Consider the following 24,939-nt stretch of genomic DNA (forward strand, 5'->3'; position numbering starts at 1 on the left):
TTAGTTACTAGTTACATTGCATTCCGAATATTATTACAAAAATATTATCAACAAATAAAACATGTTATAATATTATAAATTGAGCTACTCAGCAGTGTATAAAGTATTTAACATTAGCTCCACCTTTACCAGCTGCAACAGTAAAGTGAGACGTACATTAATCTATCAATAAATATAATCCAATTCAGCCGTTTTAAAATTGTAAATAAAAACTGAATAAAAAGAATATATTTTGTATTCTTTATTATTTGTTTATTTTAATTTTCTTTTTTAGAATTAAAAGTATTTTTTTATTATTATTTTTCTTTACTTTTTATGTATATAAAATATGTATTTTCTATTTATGTTATAACTAATTAAACTTATGTATTTTTTATTATTATTTTACTTTATTTATTATTTGATTAAATACGTTTTGCCTAAATTGTTGTATGTATATGAAGTATGTAATATCTTGTTAGTTTTTATAACTAATTAAAAGTATCTACTTTTCCCATTTAAGTTTATATATTTAGTTTTTATTTTAATTAAAATATATTTATTATTATTATTTATTTTTTCATAATTAAAAGTATGTATTTTGGGTATTATATTGGGGTGTGTTCAATAGCGTCTGTTTCGCCTCCGCGTCGTGTGGTGCGTTCAGGAGCATCGTTGTTCTGAGTTGCTCTTCTCTCTCCGACCGTAGAAGCAGCAGCAGCAGCAGCAGCAGCAGCAGCAGCAGGCAGCGTCTTGCCTTAGTAAAAGCGGAGATTGAGATCCCCCTCAGCAGCATCCATTTAAGCATCAGTGTTACACTGGTCAAATCAGCCACATCTTCCCCGGGACCGACCACTCCTCACTGGGATGTCGTCGTCGAGCTACGGCACGGATTTAGTCGTGAGAACCGATGATAGAGGAGACTCTTCCGTTGGATTCTTTTGATTGGAAGGGAGCGGAGCAGCGATGGATGAAGGCAGGAGGAGACAAATAAAATTCTGATAATCGCTGAGGTTTAGCTGGCTAGCACGCTAACGTTAGCCATCCCTCAGATGGTCGTTGGTTGTTTTTTTTCCTCTCCCCGTTTACTGACCGATGTGGTGTTTTCCTCCGTGAATAAACACTCCTTCATTTCTTTTTATATGGATGTCGAGACATGCTGGAGCCAAAGAGGACATTTCTCTCAAGGATAAAAGCACCGTAGCTGTCTACTAGCCTCCCAGCGTTAGGGCTAGTTAGCTCAAATCCATCATTATTATTTTTTATTTCTCGTTTATTCCATCTCCGTGAAGAACAAGATGCTGGCAGAGGAAGAGTGTGTCTAACGGTGAACCTGAACTCGCTTGTACACAGACTCCATGAAGGTCATGATACCGAGAGAATGATCATGCTGGAAAAACAGGTAAGAAATGATCTGTGAGGTCACTGGGTTCATATTTAAAATGCACACCTTAGCTTATTTGCATATTCGGTATTTATGGCGTTGATTAGAGCTCCTTTCACAGCTTGTATATGATAAAACTGTGGATTTGTGCAGTAGCCTAATTCTTCAGGTGATCAATACCTCTTAACATTTCCCATCATAACCTTCCTCCCAGCTCTCTCTCTCTCTCTCTCTCTCTCTCTCTCTCTCTGTCTCTCTCTCTCTCCTCTCTCTCTCTCTCTGCCCTGCTTAATTCAACCTCTCTCTCCCACTGTGTCTCCAGCTGCTAGAAATGCAGCTATGGAGTTTGGCATTGTAGTGATTTTTTTATTTGTAGGAGTATCACACAGTATAATAATATAATAAATTAGTTTTTGTATTGTCTTGTATCAATAAAAGGCTGCAACTGCCAATCATTTTAATTGTTCAGTCCAGTGGTTCCTAAAGTAGGGTCTGGGGACCCCCAGGGGGGGGGGGGTCAATATGATTTTTTATTTGTCAATCAATTTCCTATGTGTCAGCACTAGTGCTTGGCATTTGTGTAAAACAAACAATTTAATCCTGAGTTAAAATGTGGGTGTTAACAGCTGCACTTTCCAAAAGAGAGACCAAAAAAGGTCAGTTAAATTAGAAATTAATCTGCGCAAAATAATTAGTGAAATTTGAAACGATTAGGGATAACTAAGATTAGGGATAAGATTAGGGCTGCATGTCGCAATTCTTTTATCATTATCTTTTTGTTTTGTACAGTCAATCGATAGAAAATAATTTGTCTCAAATATTTAAGAACATATTGGAAAATCTACATTAATTTTCTGTCAATTGATGACATTTTGTGGACTAAGTGATTTATTGACAATGGAAATATTTGCTAGTTACAACCCTAAAATAAGTATAAAAACAATATAGTATATTCACTGTAAGGTAAAGTGTAAGTAGTACTCAATGTGAACAAATATGTAAAGGCATGCATTGTGGTATCAAATAATACATTAGAAATAGGCCAAAAAGGGTGTGAAATCTAGTGCTGAAAACCATTAGTCGATTCATTGACAGAAAATGAATTGACATTTTCTACAGTGTGAGAAGTTGCAGCTTTGTCCATATGGTATCATTATAAACTGACTCGCTTTGGGGTTTTCAACTCTTATTCAGACAACAATACGCAATTACTGTGAGAGATGGCACTTAGGGCTCTGGAAACAAGAGCAATTTGTTTTTATTTCCCAACGTTTCCAACAATGAATTGGTTGTTTTCTACAAAAAAAACTGGTGTCCTCTTGCGTTCAGACTCGTCAGCCTTAGTGTCATTATTAGCTGCAGACCGGAAGCTCTCGAGGAAGTAATCCTCCACTCAGTGGAGGTCATAACCTCCCCTGTCTAAGAACTGTGGGGGTTGGGGGGGCATCAATGCAGCACAGCAGCATCAATGACCATAAACAAAAGCTGACCATCAATAATACATCAGGGATGTGAGGAGGTACTTTTAGATTAAACAAGATGATTCTTGTGTTGAGGATTGGGGATCGTATTCAATTAATCCATCAGTCACTCAGCAGGAAATTAATCTATTACTGTTGATTGTTTAGTATTGATTTATTGTTTAGATGGGGCGTTTGCTCCCCCACTGTATCTAAAAGACCTGCCGGGTTAAGTGAACTGGAATATCTGGAGTTCCTGTTGGTGTTAATGTGTTTGTGTTGGTGTACTCTGCATCTCGCCCAGTGCATGCTGGGATATTCTCTTGGAATTTATTTGCCTAATATTGCCTAATTTCTCTAATATGTATCACAGTATGGCAAGTTCATGTAAAATAATCAAACTGATGTTGAAAGCAATGAGCTGTGTTCCGCTGCAAGGCCAAATTCTTTATGTGTCAAACAAAAACTTCAGTTGTTAGTTTTTAACTAAAGCTTAATAGACACGTGATTGTTCTGTAAAGTACTTTTAGAGACAATAACATCTGTGAGTCGGGCAGCAAGGCGCTCCGCTCCTGAGACGCTCCCGGTGTGGTATGGCGCGTGGCGGAGGACGGGAAAATGGCTGTACGTGTTTAATCGGCACGTGTTTAATCATTTCAGCTGGACGTGTAGGCAGTTATATTGTTGGGCAGTTTAATTTATAATAAAACATCGTATTTTATAAACTACATGTGTTTTGTGTGCAGAAAATCTTAATGAGTAAAGTAACTAGTAACTAATGCTGTCAGATTAATGTAGTGGAGTAAAAAGTAGAATATTTCTCTCTGAAATGTAGCGGAGTAGAAGTAGAAAGTGGCATGAAAAGAAAAGACTCAAGTGAAGTAAAAGTACCTCAAATTTGTACTTAGGACCACAATGGAAATAAGTCCTGGACTTTATTGTGTTTTTATCCTCGATTGTATTTGATGTCTTTTTTTTGTTCATGTGTAAGGCATTCTTGATACAATCAAATCAAATCAAATCAAATCAAATCAAATCAAAGGTACATGACTTGAGTAAATGTACTTAGTTACATTCCGCCACTGGAAACTGTCAGTGTGGGCGTGAGCTCCGTCCAGAGAAAGCTGGACTCATGTTTTCGGATTGGTTTGTCTGTCTGTCGGCAGGATTACGGAAAAAAAACTTCTGGCCTGATTTCCATGAAACTTGGTGGAAGGGTGAAGCATGGACCAAGGAAGAACCGCTTATATTTTGGAGGGGATCCGAATCACGGAGCAGACACACAAATTATCTTTCACTATGTTAAGGGCTCCTGCACACTGGCTGCGTGGCGTGAGCGTTTTTATTTTGGCTCCCGTGTTAACAGGTCAGAGCTTACACACTGCCTGTGTGAGACGCACGTCTCAGTTTTCGCGTGTTGGAAGCGTTTCCAGGCAAAATAGAATACGAACATATGTTTATATGTTATTTTGACATAAATACATATTAATAAATTACCTTTTGATGTTTGAAAGCCTCAATGTTTTGACATAAATGCAGATAAAAATGTAATAAAAAAGAAATAATAATATTGCACCTGTCAATACAGAACGAAATATTCTGTAGCCTATTTTGCCGTCAATACTGCCGACGTTGTCTTTGCTGTAATAATAATAAAATCAGTATATATTTACAGTATGTTTATGTTAATGGGAAACAGACATGTGTCCAGACAAGGCTAGCAGCAGCAGTGCTGCGTCAGACACGTTTCTGGCGTGTAAAGACATAGAAAACGCCACGCAGCCGCCACACAACTGACACGCAACAGAAACGCCACGCTCACGCCACGCAGGCAGTGTGCACGAGCCGTAACATTGCGAGATAGGGCATTTGTGCTGCATTCATGTAGTGTAGGAATATACGGAAATATACATAAACACCAGACGGCCGACCCTCGGCAGAAAAGCCAGCCATAGCAGCAGGCGGCGCTACTCTGTATTGTTGCCCAAGAAATGAAAACCGGCAGCTGATTGGACGAACGCGTCACATGGGTTTGTTTTCTCCGGAAATTCAAAGCCAGACTGTCATGGCGGCTTGTTCAGAATACGATCTCATATTGTACTAAAATAGTTCACTGAAACATGTTTCTGAGAACATTTTAAGCGAGAAATAGGCCATGCAGTTGCTGAGTCTTCATTTCAGCTCAACAAAGGTCAGTTTAAAAGATTTTCGTCAGATTTTGAGAGACTCTAGTCACGTTCATTCTGCTCGCCGTTTCCGGGTGAGTCCCGACCGCCCTGCCTCCGACCGAACATGTCAGGTCGGCCAAAATGAACGCCGACAGCCCCCCAGACTGACGACGGCACGGGACACACTGAACAGACTCGAGTCACTGACCTCGCCAGACTGTCTAACGGCCGATTTTCGGCCCTGTGTGTCCCGGGCTTGAAGCCCTCACACTGCCTTTACATTGTGAGATAGTGCACAGCCTTGGTGGAGGTCTGTGCTCTCCGAGTGTCCCTCTAGTCATTCTGTTTTCTTCGCTTGTCCGTTTGGTGATAAACTTCACAGACCTGTAGTTTGAAATATGAAAATATCAAAGCTAAATGATTTCAAGGCAAAATTTCACAATGTAGTTTTAAAACAAAACTTTTTATATTTTTTCTTGGGAGACCAACATTTGTCATGCTGGAAGGTTTATTCCAACACAAGTATACATGATGATTCAGTATCACAGGTCATCACTGAGCTTTCACTGTGAGATGTCAAGCTTCAGGATGTGAGGCTTCCCACTGCCTCTGTTTGAACACACACACACACACACACACACACACACACACACACACACACACACACACACACACACACACACACACACACACACACACACACACACACCCCAGCTCTGGATTTCACTGTAAACAACCTTTTCTTATACTTCTTTTCTCCCTCTCCACCCAAATCCTGTTTCCTCTCGCTGGTATTATTGATGTTTATCCTCTTTTGAAACATGTATTTGCCTTTTCTTTCCTCCTATATTTTAGGATTTGTAGATAAACCTGTGAGCTTTTCTGTTGCTCCCATTTTCTGCACGGCACTCCAGAAACCACTCTGTTCTTGAAGCTTGACTTCACTCCAAGCATATCTGACTTCTTTGTCTGATGGAATGTGACAAGAGTCAGACATTTTCTCAGCTTTTAGTCCCGAGGGCCTTTTTTTTCTTCTTCTTTTTTTCAGAAGCATTAGTTATGTGTTCATGGAGGAACGGCCTGTCCTTGAAATATCTTGTCAAAAGCATTTTTGTACTGTGGAGGATTGTATGAACAGTGTTGCAAAATGCAGGAGCGGTGTAATATTTCGACTTGTTGCTTAGTATTTTACCGTCAGACTGTTTTGCTCTGCTTATTCCGTTCATCCTTAGCTGTGTGTGTGTGTGTGCGTGTGCGTGGACACTGTAATCAGTTGCAGGCGTGTTCATGCTGAGTCAAGTGAAAGTTTTCCATCCAGAGACTCTGCAGGCTAGAAACATAAAGTCTGGCTGCTGCACATTCAGACTTTTTATATCTATTTCTTTCATTTTTTTTAAGTGTTTTTTCCTGTTCAGGATGATACAAAAAAATCTAAAATCTGGTCTAAACCATTGGATTCTATTACCGTGGAAATCCAGAGTTCTCGCGAGAGCACAATTTGAATTTGCTCAGCGAGTCACTCTGGCATTCAGTAATGATGCTCATTAACTATGCCCTTGGAGCCGAGCTGCACCAATCACATCGGTGTATCTGATATAGGCGGGCCAGAGGCGAGCTAAACAGATGACGACAGCGCTGCGACGTCAAAGTCATTAGTGAACATTGCCATGATGACTACGGATTTTTATCTAAAAGAGGAACAGAAGACGGCGCTCGAATCGTTCCTTTGCAAGAAGAAAGACGTTTTTGCTGTTTTGCCGACCGAATACGGCAAGAGTTTAATCTACCAGTTAGCTCCGCTGGTAGCTAAGCGTATGGATACGTCACCCTGTGTATTGTTGTGATTGGTCGTAGTGTTATCCAGTTGCGTGCAGTGAGATTTTCAAATGCATGCTTGGTGCCGCCCCTCCAGTTGGGCCATTTTCATTACTCATTGCCAGACCCTTAATCTTTTAAAACCCAGCCCGATCTGCCGGCGATTTGATTTCTCCCTGCAGCTCAGGCTGGAAACCTGTACGTTTATCTATCCTGCTTCTGTTACACGTAGAGCTCAACAGTCCCGCCCACAGCGGGTTCCGGAAGTAAAAATACAATGCAATTTCTCCATTGACATATTGGAGTATGGTCGATGGTAGACTTAAAACCAGCATGCCAACATGACTAAGCGATTCTATATGCTCATATAGACGCCAAAAATCATGGGGCACCAACCTTAACGTCTTTTATTCTCGATGTCTTGGATAAGTAACCCTGAACAATCCCACAAGCCCACAGTGACGCCTCTGATTGGTGGAACTCATGCTGGGGAGGAGGGGGGGTCAGTACCCGATCTGTGCTGCCTGCACGATCCGGCTAACCTCTAGCTGACTTTCAGTACTTGATTCAGTCTTAAATAACATTAACTCAAACTAAACACTGGGGTAAGCAGGCTACAGCTGATGTAACAGCCGTTATATAGTTTAACGGTTATTTTCAGGTTTTATTTTAAAGTTATTACATGCTGTCTCAGCTAGCGGTTAGCCAAATTAGCTGTTAGCTAAACTAACATAGCTTCCTTTATTCAGTGGTGCGCGGTGGTTTATGGGATGAGTAGTTCCTTCACTCTGAAATGATGATATGTACATAGTCTTGTTCCTTTGACTTTTTTGGGATTTTGTGTTCGTTTTTTCACTGGAAATGGTACGTTGTATGCATATGAGTCACGTACCGTCTGGTTAGCCTAAGGCATGGTCTAAAACTCTTTATGTATGGATTTTTCCAGACGTCAATGGGAGAAATTAATGGGAAATTTACTTCCGGAACCCAAGGTCTCTCAGAGGAGGGGCGGGACTGTTGAGCTCTATTTATGGGAAACAATCATCCACCTGGCGCGCTATTGGCGGGTTTAACACGATGACGATAGAGAAGCGACCAAGCAGCTTTTTGTTTACGTTCAACAAGCCGGCCACCGAAGCGCAGCACTCCATGGCAGCAACCCGTTGATGCCGCTGTCGCTGCTACGTCACCCAGATCGATGGTCTGATTGGTTGAAGGACTATCTAATTGCGTACAGAGTCATTTGAACTATGCCCGTTGATCACGTCTCTTGTGCAGTAGAAAATACAGAGCAGACTCCACAGACTGATGTTCAATCTTAAAAGATTGAGCTTGGTCTGGTGATAGCCAGACTATTAATCTTTCGGATTTGGGTCTGGATTTCCAGGCTAGGATTCTATGTGATTTTCCCTGAATACACTTGAATAAAACATGGATTAAAGCAGCCTGCCTGCAGATCACATTCTGATTTTAGGGTTCACAATATATCAGCCATCCTGTCAGTATCAGGCAATAATGGCTTTACAATAACATGTTGGTCTTGGGACTGATATCAACATTATCGCATATATTTAGCACAAATATATCAGCCTTATATATCAAAACCTTTGGTTTTTGTGACTAAATGGCAGCGTGTGACTGGAAATATTTCAAGGTTCATCCTGCTGCTAACAAATAATAATCTGTTACACCAAATTAAATGTTACATTTTTTTGAGTTGCCAAAGTTTTTTTAGCTCTTTCCCTCTAGCAAATATGCAGCTCAACATTAGCTTTTATGATTAAACACGAATGTATTAATACATTTCTCACCATTTTGATCCTTTACCTACTTTTTAAAGGCGTAACAGCCTGATATAATATTGAACATCTGAGTAGGAACCATTTTAGAGCTGAAACAAGTAATCGATTAGACTATGGAACGAAAAGTCATCTTTTTGATAGTTGATAATTAAATGGTAAAACCTGGTTTTCTTAGAATTCCATGATATTAAACTGAATAAAATAAGCCCTTTGAAGATGTGAACTTTTGAGTTTGGAAAACATTTTTGTGCTATTTTCTGACATGTTATGGAACAAATGATTAGTAGAGACTATCGGCAGGTTCATATTTAATTAATTAAATTTGGTTTTCAGCTGTGGTGACAAAAACACAAGATTGGGGGTGGCAGTAGCTTAGTCCTTAGGGGGTTGGGTTGGGAGTGTAAATTGTGTAAAATTTTCCCACTGGGGATCAATAAAAAGTATAAATGAATTAAAAAATTTAGATAAAATCGGAGCTCAGCAAACACAGAGCTGCACGGTTCAACAGATTGATTCCCTGTATGTGCTGCATCCAGATTATTGTGTTAAACATTTTACATCCCGTTATAATTAGTCACCTGTTGCATGTTGTCACACCTTGTGGACGCCTAAACTGTAACACCTCATCATCTTGTTGAAGCAGCATTGAAGCAGACCAGATCACACTGAGAGCAGTGCTCATGGCTTACAGTTTGCACTCACGTGCTGCAGATGATGAACTGAACTCTTGTGTACCTGGACCGCCCATCCTGCCTGCAAAATTACGAATCCCACTATGGCCACACCAAGACCCGCCCTACGAAACAGCTCGATTGGTTGGGGTTAGGCATTTCACCTCGAGTGGTTAAGGTTAGGGGTTAGGGGATTGGTCAGGGGATAGGACCTGCACATGTAAGCATGGTCGCCTGGCCAATAGTAGTGTGTGAATGCTATTGAAGGGCGGGTTTTGACGTGGCCATAGTGGGGAAACAAATATAGCGTCCTGTCTGTCCGCAGGAAGCAAACCTGCAGGTTACAGTCTGGCTTCCTGTCCTGGCTTGGGTATCTGTAGAGGAGGAAGGGAGGAGGAGGAGTGAAGGGGGAGGGGGATGGGTTGGTCCTATATAGCCCTATGAAGAGCCAGCTTTGCCTCCCTGTTTCCATGACAACGGCTCTCCTACAGTATTCAGCCGTGGGACGCCCTCTGCATCTGAAAGCAGTTCCCAGTGGTGTTTTCAGGCCCTTTCGCTCTTTTCCCTTCAGCTGTGCTCTCTTCTTCTTTTTCTTCTTCTTCTTCTTCTACTTTTAATTTCTCTGTGCTTTTTGAAAGCAACAGCACTTCATCTCTACTAGCTGCTGTACTTTTAAATGTACGACGTCAAACATCATTTGCATGTGAATCGGGGCTGAATTCTGCCTCTGTTCCCCGTTTAAATTCCCCAAGAAGACTACAAGCCTGGACTTGGAGCCGGCAAACACTTAACACATTTAGACAGACTGTCCTGTAAAAATGCAAATATTAGCAGCCAAGTGAAAGAAAGAGACGCTTTCAAATGAGGAATGTGTGAGCACGATGCTCTTTGCTCATTTCGCAGGGCCATTGTGTTTTATTTGGCAATATATTTGCCCAAAGACACAGCTAATAATTACACAGCGTGGATGTTTGAATTGAGCTCAGTGTAGTTTAGTGCACGATGATGAAACGCAGCTTTTACAGCTCTAAGGCTGTTTTTTTGTTGTTTTGTTTTTCAGGTCAAAGCAAACTTACTTCCTTTCTTTCATGGTTTCAGCCATTTGGGTTAAAAGCGGTGTGACCTACATACGACGAGGTTGACTAGAAGTATTTCTGAGCGTTTGCAGGAGGCTGTTAGGGGCTTCAGGTTCAAGTCCAGTTGGAGGGGAAAGGTGTTTCTGATGGACTCCTGCTGCTGTGGAGAACCCTTCACCTACTCACAGCAAAAGGAAAAACTAATGCAGGCTGAGAATATATTCATGCATTTAGTTGTTAAGATAAATGTTCTGTAAAGGTTTAGTTTCTTTTCAAATGCAGCCAGAAGCCACCGTTTTATGTGTTGTGGTTAGTTTCTACACAGCAGGAGTTTGATTGTAGTGTGTTTGCTGATGTGCAAAGATAGCTCATGAAATTGAATCAATCCACTTTGCAAATTAAGAATGAGGCTTGTTTCGATTAATCAATTAACTATCTGTCTATAAAATGTCAGAAAATAGTGAAAAATGCCTGTTCTAATTTCCCTAGGTGACGTCTATAAATGTCTTCTTTTGTCTACATTACTGTCCAAAAGATATTCAGTTTTCTATCATTTATGACAAAGAAAAGCATCAAATCCTCACATTTGAGAAGCTGGAACGGTCAAATGATAAGTTAAAAAGTTAGTCTCGTATTGCCAGACCTTCCTCCACAGCTCTGCGGAGGAGGGTGTGGCTGGTCCACACAGCAATCCCAGGATGGGAGAAAAACTGGTTTATTGGCATTTCTTTAAACCAATCGCAAGCATCTTGGGCAGCATCAAGCGCCAGACGGAGCCAGTGGAACATGTACGTTCAAAGGCTGTTTTAGTCGTGCAGCAGAAAACTCAGATTTGACAGATAGTCTAGCTAGCTGTCTGGATTTGAGGAGCAGTTAATCATAGTCCTCATAAATCCACCAGAGTTTAGAACGCCAACACAAAGGAAGTGGAGGGTGACGGACATCCTGCCGAAAAAATGTATAATACATTTTCTGTGGATCAGCTAAGCAATTAATTTAATCCACAGCCATAACTTGAAAAATAACCTATTAACTGGCTAATTAATAAATGCCATTGGACCCTAAACATTTCTCATCTGCTGTCAGGTTAGCTGTCAAATGTAGGACATCTGACAGAACATTACAGGCGATCAGACATTCACACTTACAGACTTAACATTTAAAGTGATAATCTGTGACATTTTCACATTCATCAGTGAGTCATCTTGAAAGCTTTAACATTTACTGCTCTAAACATCTGATGGTTCAGCAGTTCAAAACCTCCGTCAGTTTTACCCAAACTAAAATATGGCTATTTTGATCCAAAGTTAGACACAACAAGTCCACGATTTACCTAAAAACTGTCACAAAGTTATTGCTAGTTGTACAAAACCGTGTGCATATGACGTTGGAAACTGCAAATGATACAAATATTATTAACATTCTGATTATTATTATCAGTTAAATAGTGACATGTAAGTTTAAAAATGGCTCTGAGTCAAAACAAGAACTTATCTTAGATGGGTTTTTCATCGGTAGCCTACATAGAACTCTTTGTATTTATAAAACTCAAACTGTGAAAGACATTGCTCTTGTTCTTTGAAGAACGTTGAGTATGACTTTGTGTTTGCTGACTTATTTTTTACTTATTTTGCTGAAATATTTGTATTTGTTTATTAGTTCATCTCTTCTTCCTCATGAAACATTTGCAAAGCGCATTTTGAAATATTTTAAAACCTACATTGTTTACGTCCATGTTTGGTGGCTAGCACTTTTCTTCATTCCCAGCACATTGCAGTGTTTCTTGGCACGTTACCGGCAACAGCTGTTCGTTGATGTGAATGTGTGTCCCTCATACAGTGCATAACTACAAACTGGGACCCGCTCATCCAAACATTGGGTTCCTTTAAACAGGTTATATTCACAGTAAATGAACTTAATTGTGACTCAATATAAAACTAGCATGGACAGCAAACCCCACCTAAAGTGCAACATTTCATCATCAAAAATCGATGCAAGAGAGCTTCGCAAATAGCTCAGTGAGATAAGGTGCTTAGACCTGAAATGAAGATTGGAGGTTGAGGGTTCAACTCTTCAACATACTATACTCTGACTTGTGTGGCTGGCTTAGCTCAGTTGGTAGAGCGGCTGCTATATAGAGGTTTACTCCTCGACGTGGTGGCTGTGGGTTCGACTTTGCTTAATGTCATTCCCCTTTCATGTCTTCATCTATGGAAATAAAGGCCTAAAATGCCCCAAAAAAAGGTCGATGGAAGAAGACATCACTGTTTGATTGACATGTGGTCAACACACCACAGCATTGACTATCTAAATATTGAATAACCCCTTTAAAAAGGAAGGCAGGAGTAACAGCGGCTGGAGGGTTTTCGTCCCAACAGATATTCACAAAAGAAAACAATCTTCAAATGAGGGCTAGTAACCTGCCAGAACGTCTAGTTCCACATTTACCAGCAGCATCAATGCGAACTGGTTCATACATCAGCCTTAGAAGCAGTCCCACTGCTTCATCTTTATTAATGGGCTCACACAGACATTCTGGCACTTACAGCAGCCAAACCTCGCCGGTCTATCTCTCTTGATTAAATCTCTGCAGCGTAATGAAGCAGAAGAAAGTCAAGACGGCGACTCGGAGCCCCTATGTTTACCTGCTGTATTTCATTTGGCGAGATTTTTTTTTTATTTATTTTTTTCGTCTGGCAGTCGAATGCTGTTGTGTGGCAAGTCTGAGCCTTTCAGCCTGTAACGTTTGAGAAGAAGAGAGAAAGCCAACAACACGCTGCGGTCGGGGCATTACAGCTGTGCGTTGCTGCTGAGCTGTGTTGGGCAATACCTCCAGAAGACGGAAAGACAAGAGAGCAGCTGCTGACGGTTATAAGACGTTCCCTGGTGAGGGAAGGACGCTGGAGGAAGAGGAGGAGGAGGAGGAGGAGGAGGAGGAAAGACGAGAAGAGGAAGAGGGAGGGAGTGAAAACGAGGGGAGTGCAGGGTTTGTTAGTGGCTGGGAAAAAGAGGCGGAGGAGGGAGGTGAAGGTGGAGGGGTTCCTCTTTTTTTTTTTTTCTCTCTCTCTCTCTCTCTCTGAGACGGATTCCTCACAGTCTTCGGTGAGAGGCAGAGCAAGCGAGCAGCCAGCTTGGGGAGTTCCTTCTTGATTTTTCTTTTCTTGTTTTCTTTTCTTTTTTTTTATCATTTTTTTTTCTCGGTGTATGTTTGTTGCGGGTGCTCGAGCGGCAGCCTCGAGCTGCGTTCGGCGTGCAGCATGGAAGCCAAGTCCCTGTTCAGCCTGCACAGAGCCCTCGCTCAGCCCGTTAGGATGTGCATGTTCGATTTCCCCGTCAACATCCTGGACGACCTGGTGAGCTCCGACACCACGCCGCCACAGCGCAGAGAGCTGGCTGTGTGTGTGTGCGTGTGTGTGTGTGTGTGTGTGTGTGTGTGTCTGTCTGTCTGTAAGCGTAGGCTACATAAAATTGTAATTGCATGTGGGTGTGTGTGTATGCCCAGTTCTATCTGTCGTGTTTCTCTGCAGATATGAGTGACCTACTGTACTGCAGAGTACATTTTAAGTATTCATTGTGTGTGTGTGTGTGTGTGTGTGTGTGTGTGTGTGTGTGTGTTTTGCAAGTAGGTTGGTGTGTGTGGCTGCATCAGTGCTGTGCCATCATTCCCATCACATTAAATTTATATTTCTGTGCTGTTTTAGCAGACAAAACACTCAATATTTTCACTATAGTATCAGGTATTTTAATAGTGTGCGTGTGTGTGTGTGTGTGCGTGCGCGCGCGCGCGTGTGTGGATCATGGCACATTTTTGTACACATTTAAACTAATTTGTGTTGATAACCCTATTTGCAGACAGCAGCAGGTGTGTTTATTTGTAAGTGCGTACATGTGTCTGTCCTGTGTCGCAGTGTTTCACGTGTGTTTATAGATCTTAATGTTTGTGTGTACTTGTCAGTGTATTTGTACAGGCCTGCAGCCGTACGCCTGTGTTTATTTGTGCACTTGAGCGTTTGTATGTCTGCATCAGTAATATATTTGCGGTTTATTGTTTGTGTGGTTCACAGTGTAAGACTTATTATTGTGGGTGTAAAGAATGATAATTGTCTGGTCTGATCCAGACAGAGTAGAGAAGGTTTTTATTGTGTTTCACACTGCGGACCAATTAACTCACTAGTAGTTTAATGAACATGTTTTGGGGACTTGTCAGCCCTGCATGTTGTAACTCCAACTGTAATTTGTAGCTGAACTCGATGCATTTTTTCCTTCTCTCTTGACTCTTGTTTGCCCTCAGGTGATGGGATGTGTCTACCTAGAGTTGCTCCTGGCTCTCTGATTTCATAATCTGTCACCTTAGTTTGTTTGCTTTACATGGGTATTTTTTTTTTTTTATCTGTTTACCTGTCATTGTTCTTACTTACTAATTGAAAAAATTGGTCTTGGTGTTTGGTGTGAATGCAGCCTTCAGTCAGCCATGTATATATGTGTGTGTTTGTGTGTGTGTGTGTGTGTGTGTGTGTGTGTGTGTGTGTGCGCGTGTGTGTGTGGCAACCGTGTCCCTGCAGAGGAGGGTGTGCCCTTTGATAATTTGACATGTTGGGTCGTATCTGTAAAAATCCCACACGGCGCCTAATAAAAGTGTTCCTGTGTCCGCTGGTTAATGAATCCTGAACCTGAAAACAACACAGATCTTCTGCTGTTGTGGGTGAACATTTTAATAAACACTGTTGATTTGTAGCCCCCATTTTTATCGGAACCAGGCTGATATTAAACCTGCAGTCTCTTTATCTGAGACGGAAGTGTTTTTAGTTTTTTTAACAGGTCTTGAACGGTTTTATTTGTCACATTAATTTTTTTGCAGTTTTAGATCATTAATTCTTCTATTTTTGAATGATGATGATCAATGATGATGGTTCATAGATTTTGGACTAAAAAGGAGCCCTCTTGGCCGAATGACAAAAAACAAATCCTTACTTTAGACGTGTGTGGTGCAACATTTGGGAACGTTTCATATAACTCTAATATTCAGTGTTTGAATAAAGAAAATGTGCAGTTTTTCCCCATTAAAATATATCTTTTAGCAGTTCAAATAATAATGCACTTGATGGCTAAATGTGTACTGTAGGTGTGGGGTTGTTTTTCGTGTTTTGGAGACCCCTTAGGTCAAGTTGAGGGAAATCTTAATGCTACAGCATACAATACTATTTTAGACACAATGATGGGTTACTCCTTCAATTTTGTGTAATATTTGAGTGTCCACATACTTTTAGCCATGTAGTCTGTTGTACTGTAGTATTTCTTTCTTTCAAAAATCAATGTGGACATTCAGTTTCAAGTGTAGACCGATTGGCCAGAATGATGTTACATAGACGCCAAAATGACGTCCTTCATCCGAAATAAGCTTGTGAATGCAGCTCCGTTTGGCAGTTGTCTGCACAAAGAAGCTCTCCACCTGTGGAAATACTGAGCACATATTTACTGCTTAGTTATAACCTTCTGCAGAGCCAAGAACATCCTGTCATAATAGCTAAAATCACGTCCTGTTGTTTCCAGCCTGTGTGATTAGCCTGTTGATCATGTTTTTCACCACATCTGTAGAGCACCTGAGGCCATGTTGTTGCATGAATTGTGCTCTAAGAATAATATTTAATCATATTTGATAACTCTGCTGTGCTGTCAGCGAGAGGCTTTTCTCTCTCTCTCTTTCTCACATTCGCTCGGTGGCTCTCGGCTGCAACACCTGATTGTGTTTCATGTGGCCTGAATTCTTCTTCTGGGGTCAAACGAAGTCGCTCGCTCTCCCTGCTGTCAGCCTGAATGTGTTATGATCCATCTGGGTGATGTGGTTGAGATAAGGTCCAGGCATGTAGTCATAAAGATTTGTTTTTTATTACATTAAAGGGAAACCACCAGGCTGTGAAAATACTATAGTCATCTGTGGCTGTGAGGGAGCTTTGTCCAGTCTGATGAAATCATAGTGATGTCATCTGGGTTATCCCAGCTGGGGCGTGGAGACTACACATTTATAACAGACAACCTGTGTTACAAACTGTGGATGTGTGTTTAACAGAGAGGAAGATGCTTAAAGCTACATTGTGTAAGAATTTCTCCCATCTAGCGGTGAAATTGTATATGACAACCAACTGAATATTGCTTTCTAGCCCTTCCTCCTACGGTGGCCTTACCCAAAATTAGCTCTCTCCATCGTTTACACGCAGTGTTCTAGCCACTCCAACATTCACTTTGGTCTTGTTGCTTTGCCTGTTGCGTTGTTGTTTTAATTCTCTTTTCCGCTTCCCTGGCGAGTAATCTCCCCCTGGCATTCGTCACAGTGCCAGTAGGTGTAAGAGGGCGAAAGGCGGTATATGTCCCCCTTTGGCTAATGTATTTTAAAGATGGAGGCACTACATGGCTGCTGTCATTCGAGCGAGTCGCTCCTATGTATTCTGAATGATTCTTAATGTCAGATTCTATGTTTATGAGAATACTTTGATTAGTTGCTGGAAGTAATTACACATGAATGAGCACATATTTCTGAAAGAACAAAGGGTTTTTTGCTAAGAATCAACTCATATGATGAAAATCTTCTATCCCGATATCAGTCATTTTATATCTCCATAACGGTATGTGTAACAATATAGCATGTTTTCTGGTAATTGAATAAATAAATAAGTCTTCATGAAATAACCGCATGAGAAGTAAAAGTAAGAAGTAAATGCACAACAGTTGAAAAGCATTGAGTATTTTCTCATTTTATTAAGAACTTTACTGCAAAATGAACATAATGTTCACGGATCAGAACGTAAAGCGCCGTCTAAAGGACAAATAATGCCGTAACGCAGTTTTTTGAGATTGCGATAGAAACGATATAGAAAAATATATTTAATAGATATTTTTATATAATATATATATATATAGATATTTTTATATAATATATATATATATATATATATATATATATATATATATCATCATGTCACCTAGCCCTTGCATTATGGAAAATGTAGTATCTTGTTTTGTGTCATAGACCTTTTCTTCTTATATATATATATATATATATATATATATATATATATATATAATATAATACACACACACACACGTAGTTTGCAACAGTTTTGAAGGAAATGGAATGCTGACCGGATTATGTTTTTCTAGTCACTGATAGCATATTTCATTTGTACTTTACCAGAATATCTGATCTTGCAATAAATGATGCGCTCTTGACTACTGCATTATTTTTTATAGTTTTTGTTTGGGCACTCGCAGCTCTTGGTTAAGGGCAGGGAACGATTGGGGTCTGGGTTTTATACTGAAATAAGTCTACATTGCAAGAGACACGACGTATTGGTTAACATTTAGCCCAAACAATAACCTTTCCCTAACCTTAACCATAGTACAGGGCCTTTAAATAGTCAAATAAGTTTAAACTTCTTGGTGGTGTGTGATGTCAAACAAAACAAGTGCCTAATGCCTCACTTTTCCTGAATTTTAAAATAAAATGTAGTTGTTATAACAACAGTTGTTTATGAAGCATGACATAAAAACCAGAAGGTGCAGAGACCAGAGTACTTGTTGACGGCGGTAAAGAGTTTACCAGCAGCCAACTGTTCTCAGCTGCCAAGTGGTCGAGCTGTCAAACTGTCAGTCGGCTGTAAAGGAAACGAATGGATGTCTGCAGACTTGTTGATAATGTGAAGTGTTGATTCTCCGAGGAAGTATTTTTAACAAAGCGTCAACATTGAGACAGTTTAAAACAAACAAGTGGAGTATTTTATTGCAGAAAATAATGATCAACAATTAAATCTGACTAAATTTGTGGCACGATTAGACTCCTGCCCAGTATTTGGGTTTCTTCTTGTTTTTAAGTACAACAGTATGCAGATTTTCTTCTTCCTCTGGCAGTTATTTTACTGTTAGTCCCCTCACTCTTTGCTCCCACTTGGTCCCTAATGCCCCCACAAATGATCGGATGCTGATCTGAGTTGTTTGTTCAGCTACAGGCAGGCACTCAGAGCAGGCAACCAAGTCCAAAGGGGCTCCAGCAGGGAGGCTAAAGTCTGCAAAGGGCAGGCAAGGGTCAGAAAACAAGGCAGGCAGAATAACTAGACTGACGCCTGGAAAGCTATACGCTTTAGATAGCACAACAATAGACAGTTTGGCAGAAAGATGGCACAATGGCTCAAAGGCAAGTATGTAGGTGGGAACACATTGCAGACAACTACTGGACAGGACAAGGAGGGGGAAGATATTAGACCAAAAAAGATTACTTGACATTTAGCTTCACAATGTTCTCTTTTCTTATTTTTTCTCGCTGTTGTTGTTGTTGTTGTTGTTGTTGTTGTTGAATTTACGCCGTAGCGAGTAGTATGAAAGGGCGAAAATCCACGTAGGGAGGTTGGTCGGGGTGGTGGATGGGTCAAACAACACAGGACTTTCACCCAGGGGACCGGTGATCGTGTCCCGCGTGTCACGTTTCCTAAACCCAACCGTCGCCTTGTTCTTTTCCTAAACCCAACCTGTCCGCTGTATACGCCGCTCAAAATGCGTACAGATAACACGCCACTTGGCGTGTATGTTTATGCGAAGTCATGATGTGACGTTGCAGTTGGGGCTAAAAAAATAAAAATAAATCTGTGTGGCGTTCGAAAGAAGTGAGACCTCTGCAGCCCGCTCCTCATCTCGGCTTCAGGCTACATTAGCCGCTACCAGCATAACACACCTGAATCTCTGACCAAAATGTCGGCGGTTAAGATGCATTGTGGGTAATAAAGGCGCCAGATTTTGACAAGAAAGAGGAATGCAAGGAATTAAAGAAACAATTGCTGCATCCAAAATCACATACTTTGCACTACATACTCAGTATACTATAGTTTGACATACTTTTGTGTGAATTTGATCTTTTCGGATGCAGTGAGCTACTGTGTAATTACCACGTCACTTCCTGAGAGCCTCCTTGCTAGTTGCCGGAGATGCGTAACCAAGGCAACCACTGGCAACCTCAGCTCTACCGGCATAGCCAGAAAATGCTTAAATTACTGGAAAAGGTAAACAACTAGTCAAACAGTTGCTGTTGACAAAATCCCAGATTTTTAACATGTAGAAATGTAAATTGAAGCGTCATTGACGTTCCAGAGCTGCTTGGTCGCTGTCCGTTTTTCTGTTATGAATGTTGTCGTTGCTACCGCATTGCATTGTGGGATATTTATGCCAGTGTAGTGTCCAGTGTTTCCATATTGGAAGATTTTACCAGAAATAGTATGCAATTCACGTACTATTGGTTGCATACTAAGATTTTAGACATACCGTTTTAGCCTACATTTTAGTATGGAATTGTGGTTGCAGCCAATATCGCTGGTTCTGCTGCATCGATTTTGAATATATATTTTTTTTAACTCCTTCAAAGTCTGACAATATTATATTGGGCAATGCTAAATCTGTGGAGTAGTCTTTTAAAAAGTTATTTGAAGGGGAACGAGAGGATTTAGGTCTGAACACGTGGGATTATTATAGACAAACAGAAACGTTTTTTTTTCGTTTAAAGGTAGGAGAAGTTGCATCTTGCAGCTTTAACGTAGATGTAGTAGTTTTTATGGCCAAGCCAATAAATTCAACTGTTGTCATTATCAGATAGCTTCATGTTATCCATGTTGTTTGGTGGACTGTTTTGTTCAAGGTCCAGAAATTTTGCATACTTTGTTGTTGTATTTTTTTTGTATTGTGACAGATAAGCAGCAATGGAAATGGCTGAAAGCAGAGATACAACCATGAGTTTGTGCAGGTCACGTAAGAAATAAACTCCTGGTGCTAGCAGAAATGTCTCACAAGAAAGAATTAAACAACCAAATAAACAAACCGAATCATTGATTGCATGACTCACATGTCTGTGTCGATATTCTGACTGGCTGAATGCAATAAGTCTCTTCACACTTATACAGATAATGTATTGTTACTTCTGCAAAGATGCAAAGTAGAGCCAACCACTGATAATATCGCCGAGCATTCGGCCCAAGGATGCAAGTACAGTAAATTCCCTTCTTTAGTTAATCAGGGAAGTCCCTTTTGAATTTCATAGCCTCATATTAAGCTTTCATTTTCTGGATAAAGTGGATAAAATGAAAAGGTGAAAACTTGGTTTGATAACAGATTCTGAACAATGCCGTGGATCAATCAATTAAGAAATGCTGAATCATTTTTCTGACAGTACCATTTTCTAAACAATCAGAGAGAGTCTGGTTTATTTCTTACTCAGCCTGGGCAACCGTTGTCAAGTTCGCTGTCTCCATTGATCTCCCAGTTGGCTGCAGTTGAAATGAAAAAGCATTTTTAAATGCCAGGACCTCGGAGGAGTACCTGAATGGCTCTGCTGGATGATATAATGGCAGGGGATAAATCTAGAGGCTGTGGGAGGCAGCTCAGACTGGCCTCGCTGGGTGTGAATGGGAAGCTTCTTCTTTGTCTTTGTCTGTTACTGGGAAACACTGTCATGGGGTTTGTTTCCCAGTGCAGCATAAATGGGGTGTCTGTTTGTCTGTAAATGGAAAAATAAAATTCAGCTGGGATGGTCAGGTTGTTTTGTTATTTGATGTTGTTCTTCATGTAAAACAATTTTATCTTCACCTGCTTTGTGTTCAACTTTTTTAATCAACTTTCTCTATTTTCCAAAATGCTTTTTCGATTCTCAGTCTAAGCCAGTGGTTCCCGAACTTTTTTTAAAGCTCAACAACACTTATTGATTTCTTTTGTCCTGGCCCCTCCAAATGTGCACTTTGGTTTGTTTGGTTAGCGCGGTTCTTATAGGCTGGTGTGTAGATCAAACTATTATGTGGACTAAACAACCCAAACAGAGACCACTTTAAAAGGAGGGTCTCGGTCCACTCTTAAGTCTGCTCTGGTGGTTTTGTTTTTTTGTGATTTTCGATGAGTGATATGTGACCAAATGAACTGAACTACTGGTGTGAAAGCGCCCCAAGGCACCCAATTTTGGAACCATTTCAATACGTTGTTTTCAGGTGATGGTCCTTGTGTTTCTTCTGTCAGTGTTGCTGCATCCAATCCTTAAAAACAGGCAGGAATGCAATAAGTCTCTTCACACTTATACACACAAATAATGTCTTGTTAGTAACAAGACATTATCTGTTACCTCTGCAAAGTTGTAGAGCCAGCCACTGATAATATCTCCGAGCATTCGAGCCAAGGATGCAAGTACAGTAATTCCCTTCTTTAGTTCATTAGGGAAGTCCCTTTGAATTTCATTGCCTCATCTTAAGCTTTCATTTTCTGTTTGACAGTGTCTTAACACCACAGAGTTTCAGTCTTGTTGTTGTGATTGAGGTTGTGCACCATTATTGAGAGGTTTCACTTCACCTTTTGACAGGCAAGGACTGACCTCCCGTGTTCCGGAAAAACCCATTTTCTTTTTCCCCAGCATAAGTTAATTTTTTCTAGTGTTCTTTGCTTTGTTGACTCAGCTGGTAAAGTAAATATGCATGAGCAGGGTGTCGGCGGGGGGTTCGGCCAATCTGTGACAAGGGGAGTGGAAGCTCTGGAGGCTCGTTGACGGGTCTTTTTCGCTGCAGGACTATTAGGACCCTCAGGTTTCTGGTGCAGTTCTGAGGGAAGTTGTGATGTTGTGCTGGAGCCGGTGGGCCTGTGGAGTGCCGGTCAGGACAGGCGTCTGCTGGGACTGCGAGGATTATTACGGGACAGTCAGGAGAGCAGGCCGACAGGTTTGATTTATGCTTTATTTTATTTTCAGACAAAAAAAAATCTCTCAACCTAATAACTTTATTTACAGACTCAAGGTCCAGATATAAAAGTACACATAACATATTATAGGAAGGGTACACACAAACATAAAAACATACAGACATACTGTCTACCACATATTACATAAAGGGAAAATACAAAACATACATACATACATATACAGACACACTGAGACTAAAAGTAAAGAGACTGAGCTGCTTGTTGTTCGGTGTCTATCTGAGGACACGACGATAAGGATTGAACTTTTGACTTTACTGCCAGTAAAACTTTGTGTAACCAAAAGATCATCCTGTTCTTACGGATGTGATCCAGGCCACAGATTCATGTATTTATTAGACCACGTTAGGACACTCGTTGTTGGCAAAATAATGGATCTGCTGATACATTTGAAATTCTAATTTAATTCTAAATGGTTTGGTTGATGAGATCATCAGACGGATGGGATGTTTTAATGATTAAGATAATTTTTCATAAAAATCTAGTAAATGATTCAATCTGAAGCAGATAATCAGTTTTCTTTCGTCATCTCACTTTTTAGCTTTCAGAAGTAGTGCTACACATATTCACAGTTTGGTGTAATACCTGTGAGTATACCGTGTGTCCTGGGGGGCCTAGTGGTTAAGATGCACATCATGTAAAGGCAATCTTTGATTTTATTTGGGGACCTTTGTTGCATGTGATACACTTTTGCCCTCTCTCCATTCTTCAATAAATAAATGCAAACATGCAAAAACATATTTAAAAAACCCGAATAACTGGGTATAAGTTTACGTTGATGTATTCAAGAGAATCATCACATCTTAAATATGATTTCTTTTTAAAAATAGAACTGATGTAAGTACTTATTTCAAACAGTATTGGGCAGACCTACGATTTGGACTCAGATTAGACTTTAGCCACAAAAATGTTTTGAGTTTTGACTTCATTTTGACTGCTGTGAGACTTGACTTACTTGTGATTTGACTAGAGATGTAACGCGACAAAGAAATCACGGTCCGGTTCATACCCCGGTTTAGGATTCACGGTTTGGTGTGAGTTCGGCTGGCAACTTTCAAACACTGAACAAATACTGTATGAACACTTAGCAAACACTTTCCCAAATCCGAACAGACTATACAACTGAAAAGCATCTCTTATGCTATGAAATTGAAAATACAAAGTAGGGGTTGTTTTGTCTTCGTCCCGGTGATCGGCACATCTGGGTGATGCCGTTGTATGTGTGATGTCTGACTTGCCCTAAAAGTCTTTAAAAACAGCTTTGATATTTGGTCAAGAATTTCCGCCTGGACTTTGATTGACTGTCACAAAGAGTTTGTAAAAGCAGGAACACATCATTCAGGTTGGTTCATAAGTGAATAATCCGACTGCACTGGAAACTGGATTGCTGCATTTGAAATGGAACAATAGCTGCCGACTATGATCTGATCCCATTATCCCGTCATTGTTACAGCGTTCTGCACTTCACGGCGACATAAAACAGCACTGAGGCTTGACCTCAACTGTCGGCTCCTGTTAAGAGCTGTCAGACTGAGACAACAGGACGGGCAGGAGGCCAACCTTTACCCTGCCCACATCATACTCACTCTGGCCATCAGATTCTTAAAACGTCTAATTGGGTTTTCAAATAGAATTCAAATAGAAGTGGCTTTGTCTGGCTCGCTGTCGGCATCTCAAGATCTGTGAACCTCCTGTTAGCTGCTGTCCAATCAGAGATCCTCAGATAGGGTTAGGAAGAATCTAGTCTCGCATTGCCAGACCTTCCTCCATAGTGCTGTGGAAGAGGGTCTGGCTAGTCCACACAGCATTCCGGGATGGGAGAAAAATGTGTTCTGGTTTATTGGCATTTCTTTAAACCAATCACAATCGTCATGGCGCCAGACGGAGCCACGGTTCCTTCCCGAGGCTAAATAGCTTTGGGAAGGAACTTGTTTTGGTGGAACATATGTATTAATAGAATATGAATAGTCAGGAATGTGAAGAATTTCAAGTGGGATTGGACCAATCCCGGAAGTGGAAAGTCGTGGATATAGACTATGAAGAATCAGAAGGGGGTTGAGTCAACCTGAGGTGTCAGTTAAATGCCTCTGAGGCAAATTTGTTATTTTGTGATGTATAGAAAAAAAGACTTATTAATTGACATCAAAGTTTGGCTGTTAAAGGATTCATGAAATGTGTTGTTTGCTACCTCCGTCCTCCTACGAAGTCGGTCACAACAACACCTGTCAATCATCTTCTGGCAGCATTCGTACGGCCTTCACAGGTGTACAAGGAGCAGACAGAAAGTGTAGGATGTTGTCAGAATGTTTAGCGTCTGTGCTTTTCTTTTAGTTTGTTTTCCTCTTGCTGTCTTCCATATCTGATGTTGCTGTGATGTAACTAATGGCCACTTTATAGAGTGCTGCAGGAATGAGTCCTAAAACCCAGAAATGAGTTAGCAGCAGTTTTGCACTTCCATTTACCTTGTCTCCAAGTCAATGGGTTTTTTGGTTAGATGTCAGAAACTCGGGCTGTCGTTACCACAAGCTTAAAGCTTTAGTTCGTAACTTTTTGATGTTAATGAACGTCTGTTACATTCAAGCCATTGCCAAATGAGTTGCTACAAAGCTAACTTTCCTAAAGCCAAGTGGCGTGTTATCTGTATGCATTTTGAGCTATCCACGCTATCCAGCGGATGTAAACATACACACCACGTGGCGTCGCCACATGGCGTGTTATCGCGAGAACGTGCCATGCTATCGCGAGAACAGCGTCACACGCTTGTTAAAAAAAAAAAAGGTTGGGTTTAGGAAAATAACATTGAGAAAGGCTCTAGTAACAC

General features: G+C 40.7%; 1 protein-coding gene across 3 annotated transcripts in view; it reads left to right on the forward strand.

Moving 5' to 3' along the window:
- The first annotated feature begins 684 nt into the window (after nt 1–684).
- Nucleotides 685–24,939, forward strand: part of si:ch211-251j10.3 (uncharacterized protein LOC799483 homolog) — a 69,784-nt gene continuing 45,529 nt past the window's right edge. Inside the window, exon 1 of one of the 3 annotated variants that reach the window (XM_039802754.1) lies at nt 685–1,381. In XM_039802754.1, the coding sequence (XP_039658688.1) occupies nt 1,361–1,381 (21 nt within the window). In that variant the 5' untranslated portion in view covers nt 685–1,360. Of the gene's footprint in view, nt 1,382–13,455; nt 13,709–21,927; nt 22,082–24,939 lie in introns of those variants that run through there. The other 2 variants (XM_039802753.1, XM_039802752.1) reach the window with 2 other exon arrangements.

The sequence above is a fragment of the Perca fluviatilis genome, chromosome 6, assembly GCF_010015445.1.
Source record: "Perca fluviatilis chromosome 6, GENO_Pfluv_1.0, whole genome shotgun sequence".
Classification (NCBI taxonomy): domain Eukaryota; kingdom Metazoa; phylum Chordata; class Actinopteri; order Perciformes; family Percidae; genus Perca; species Perca fluviatilis.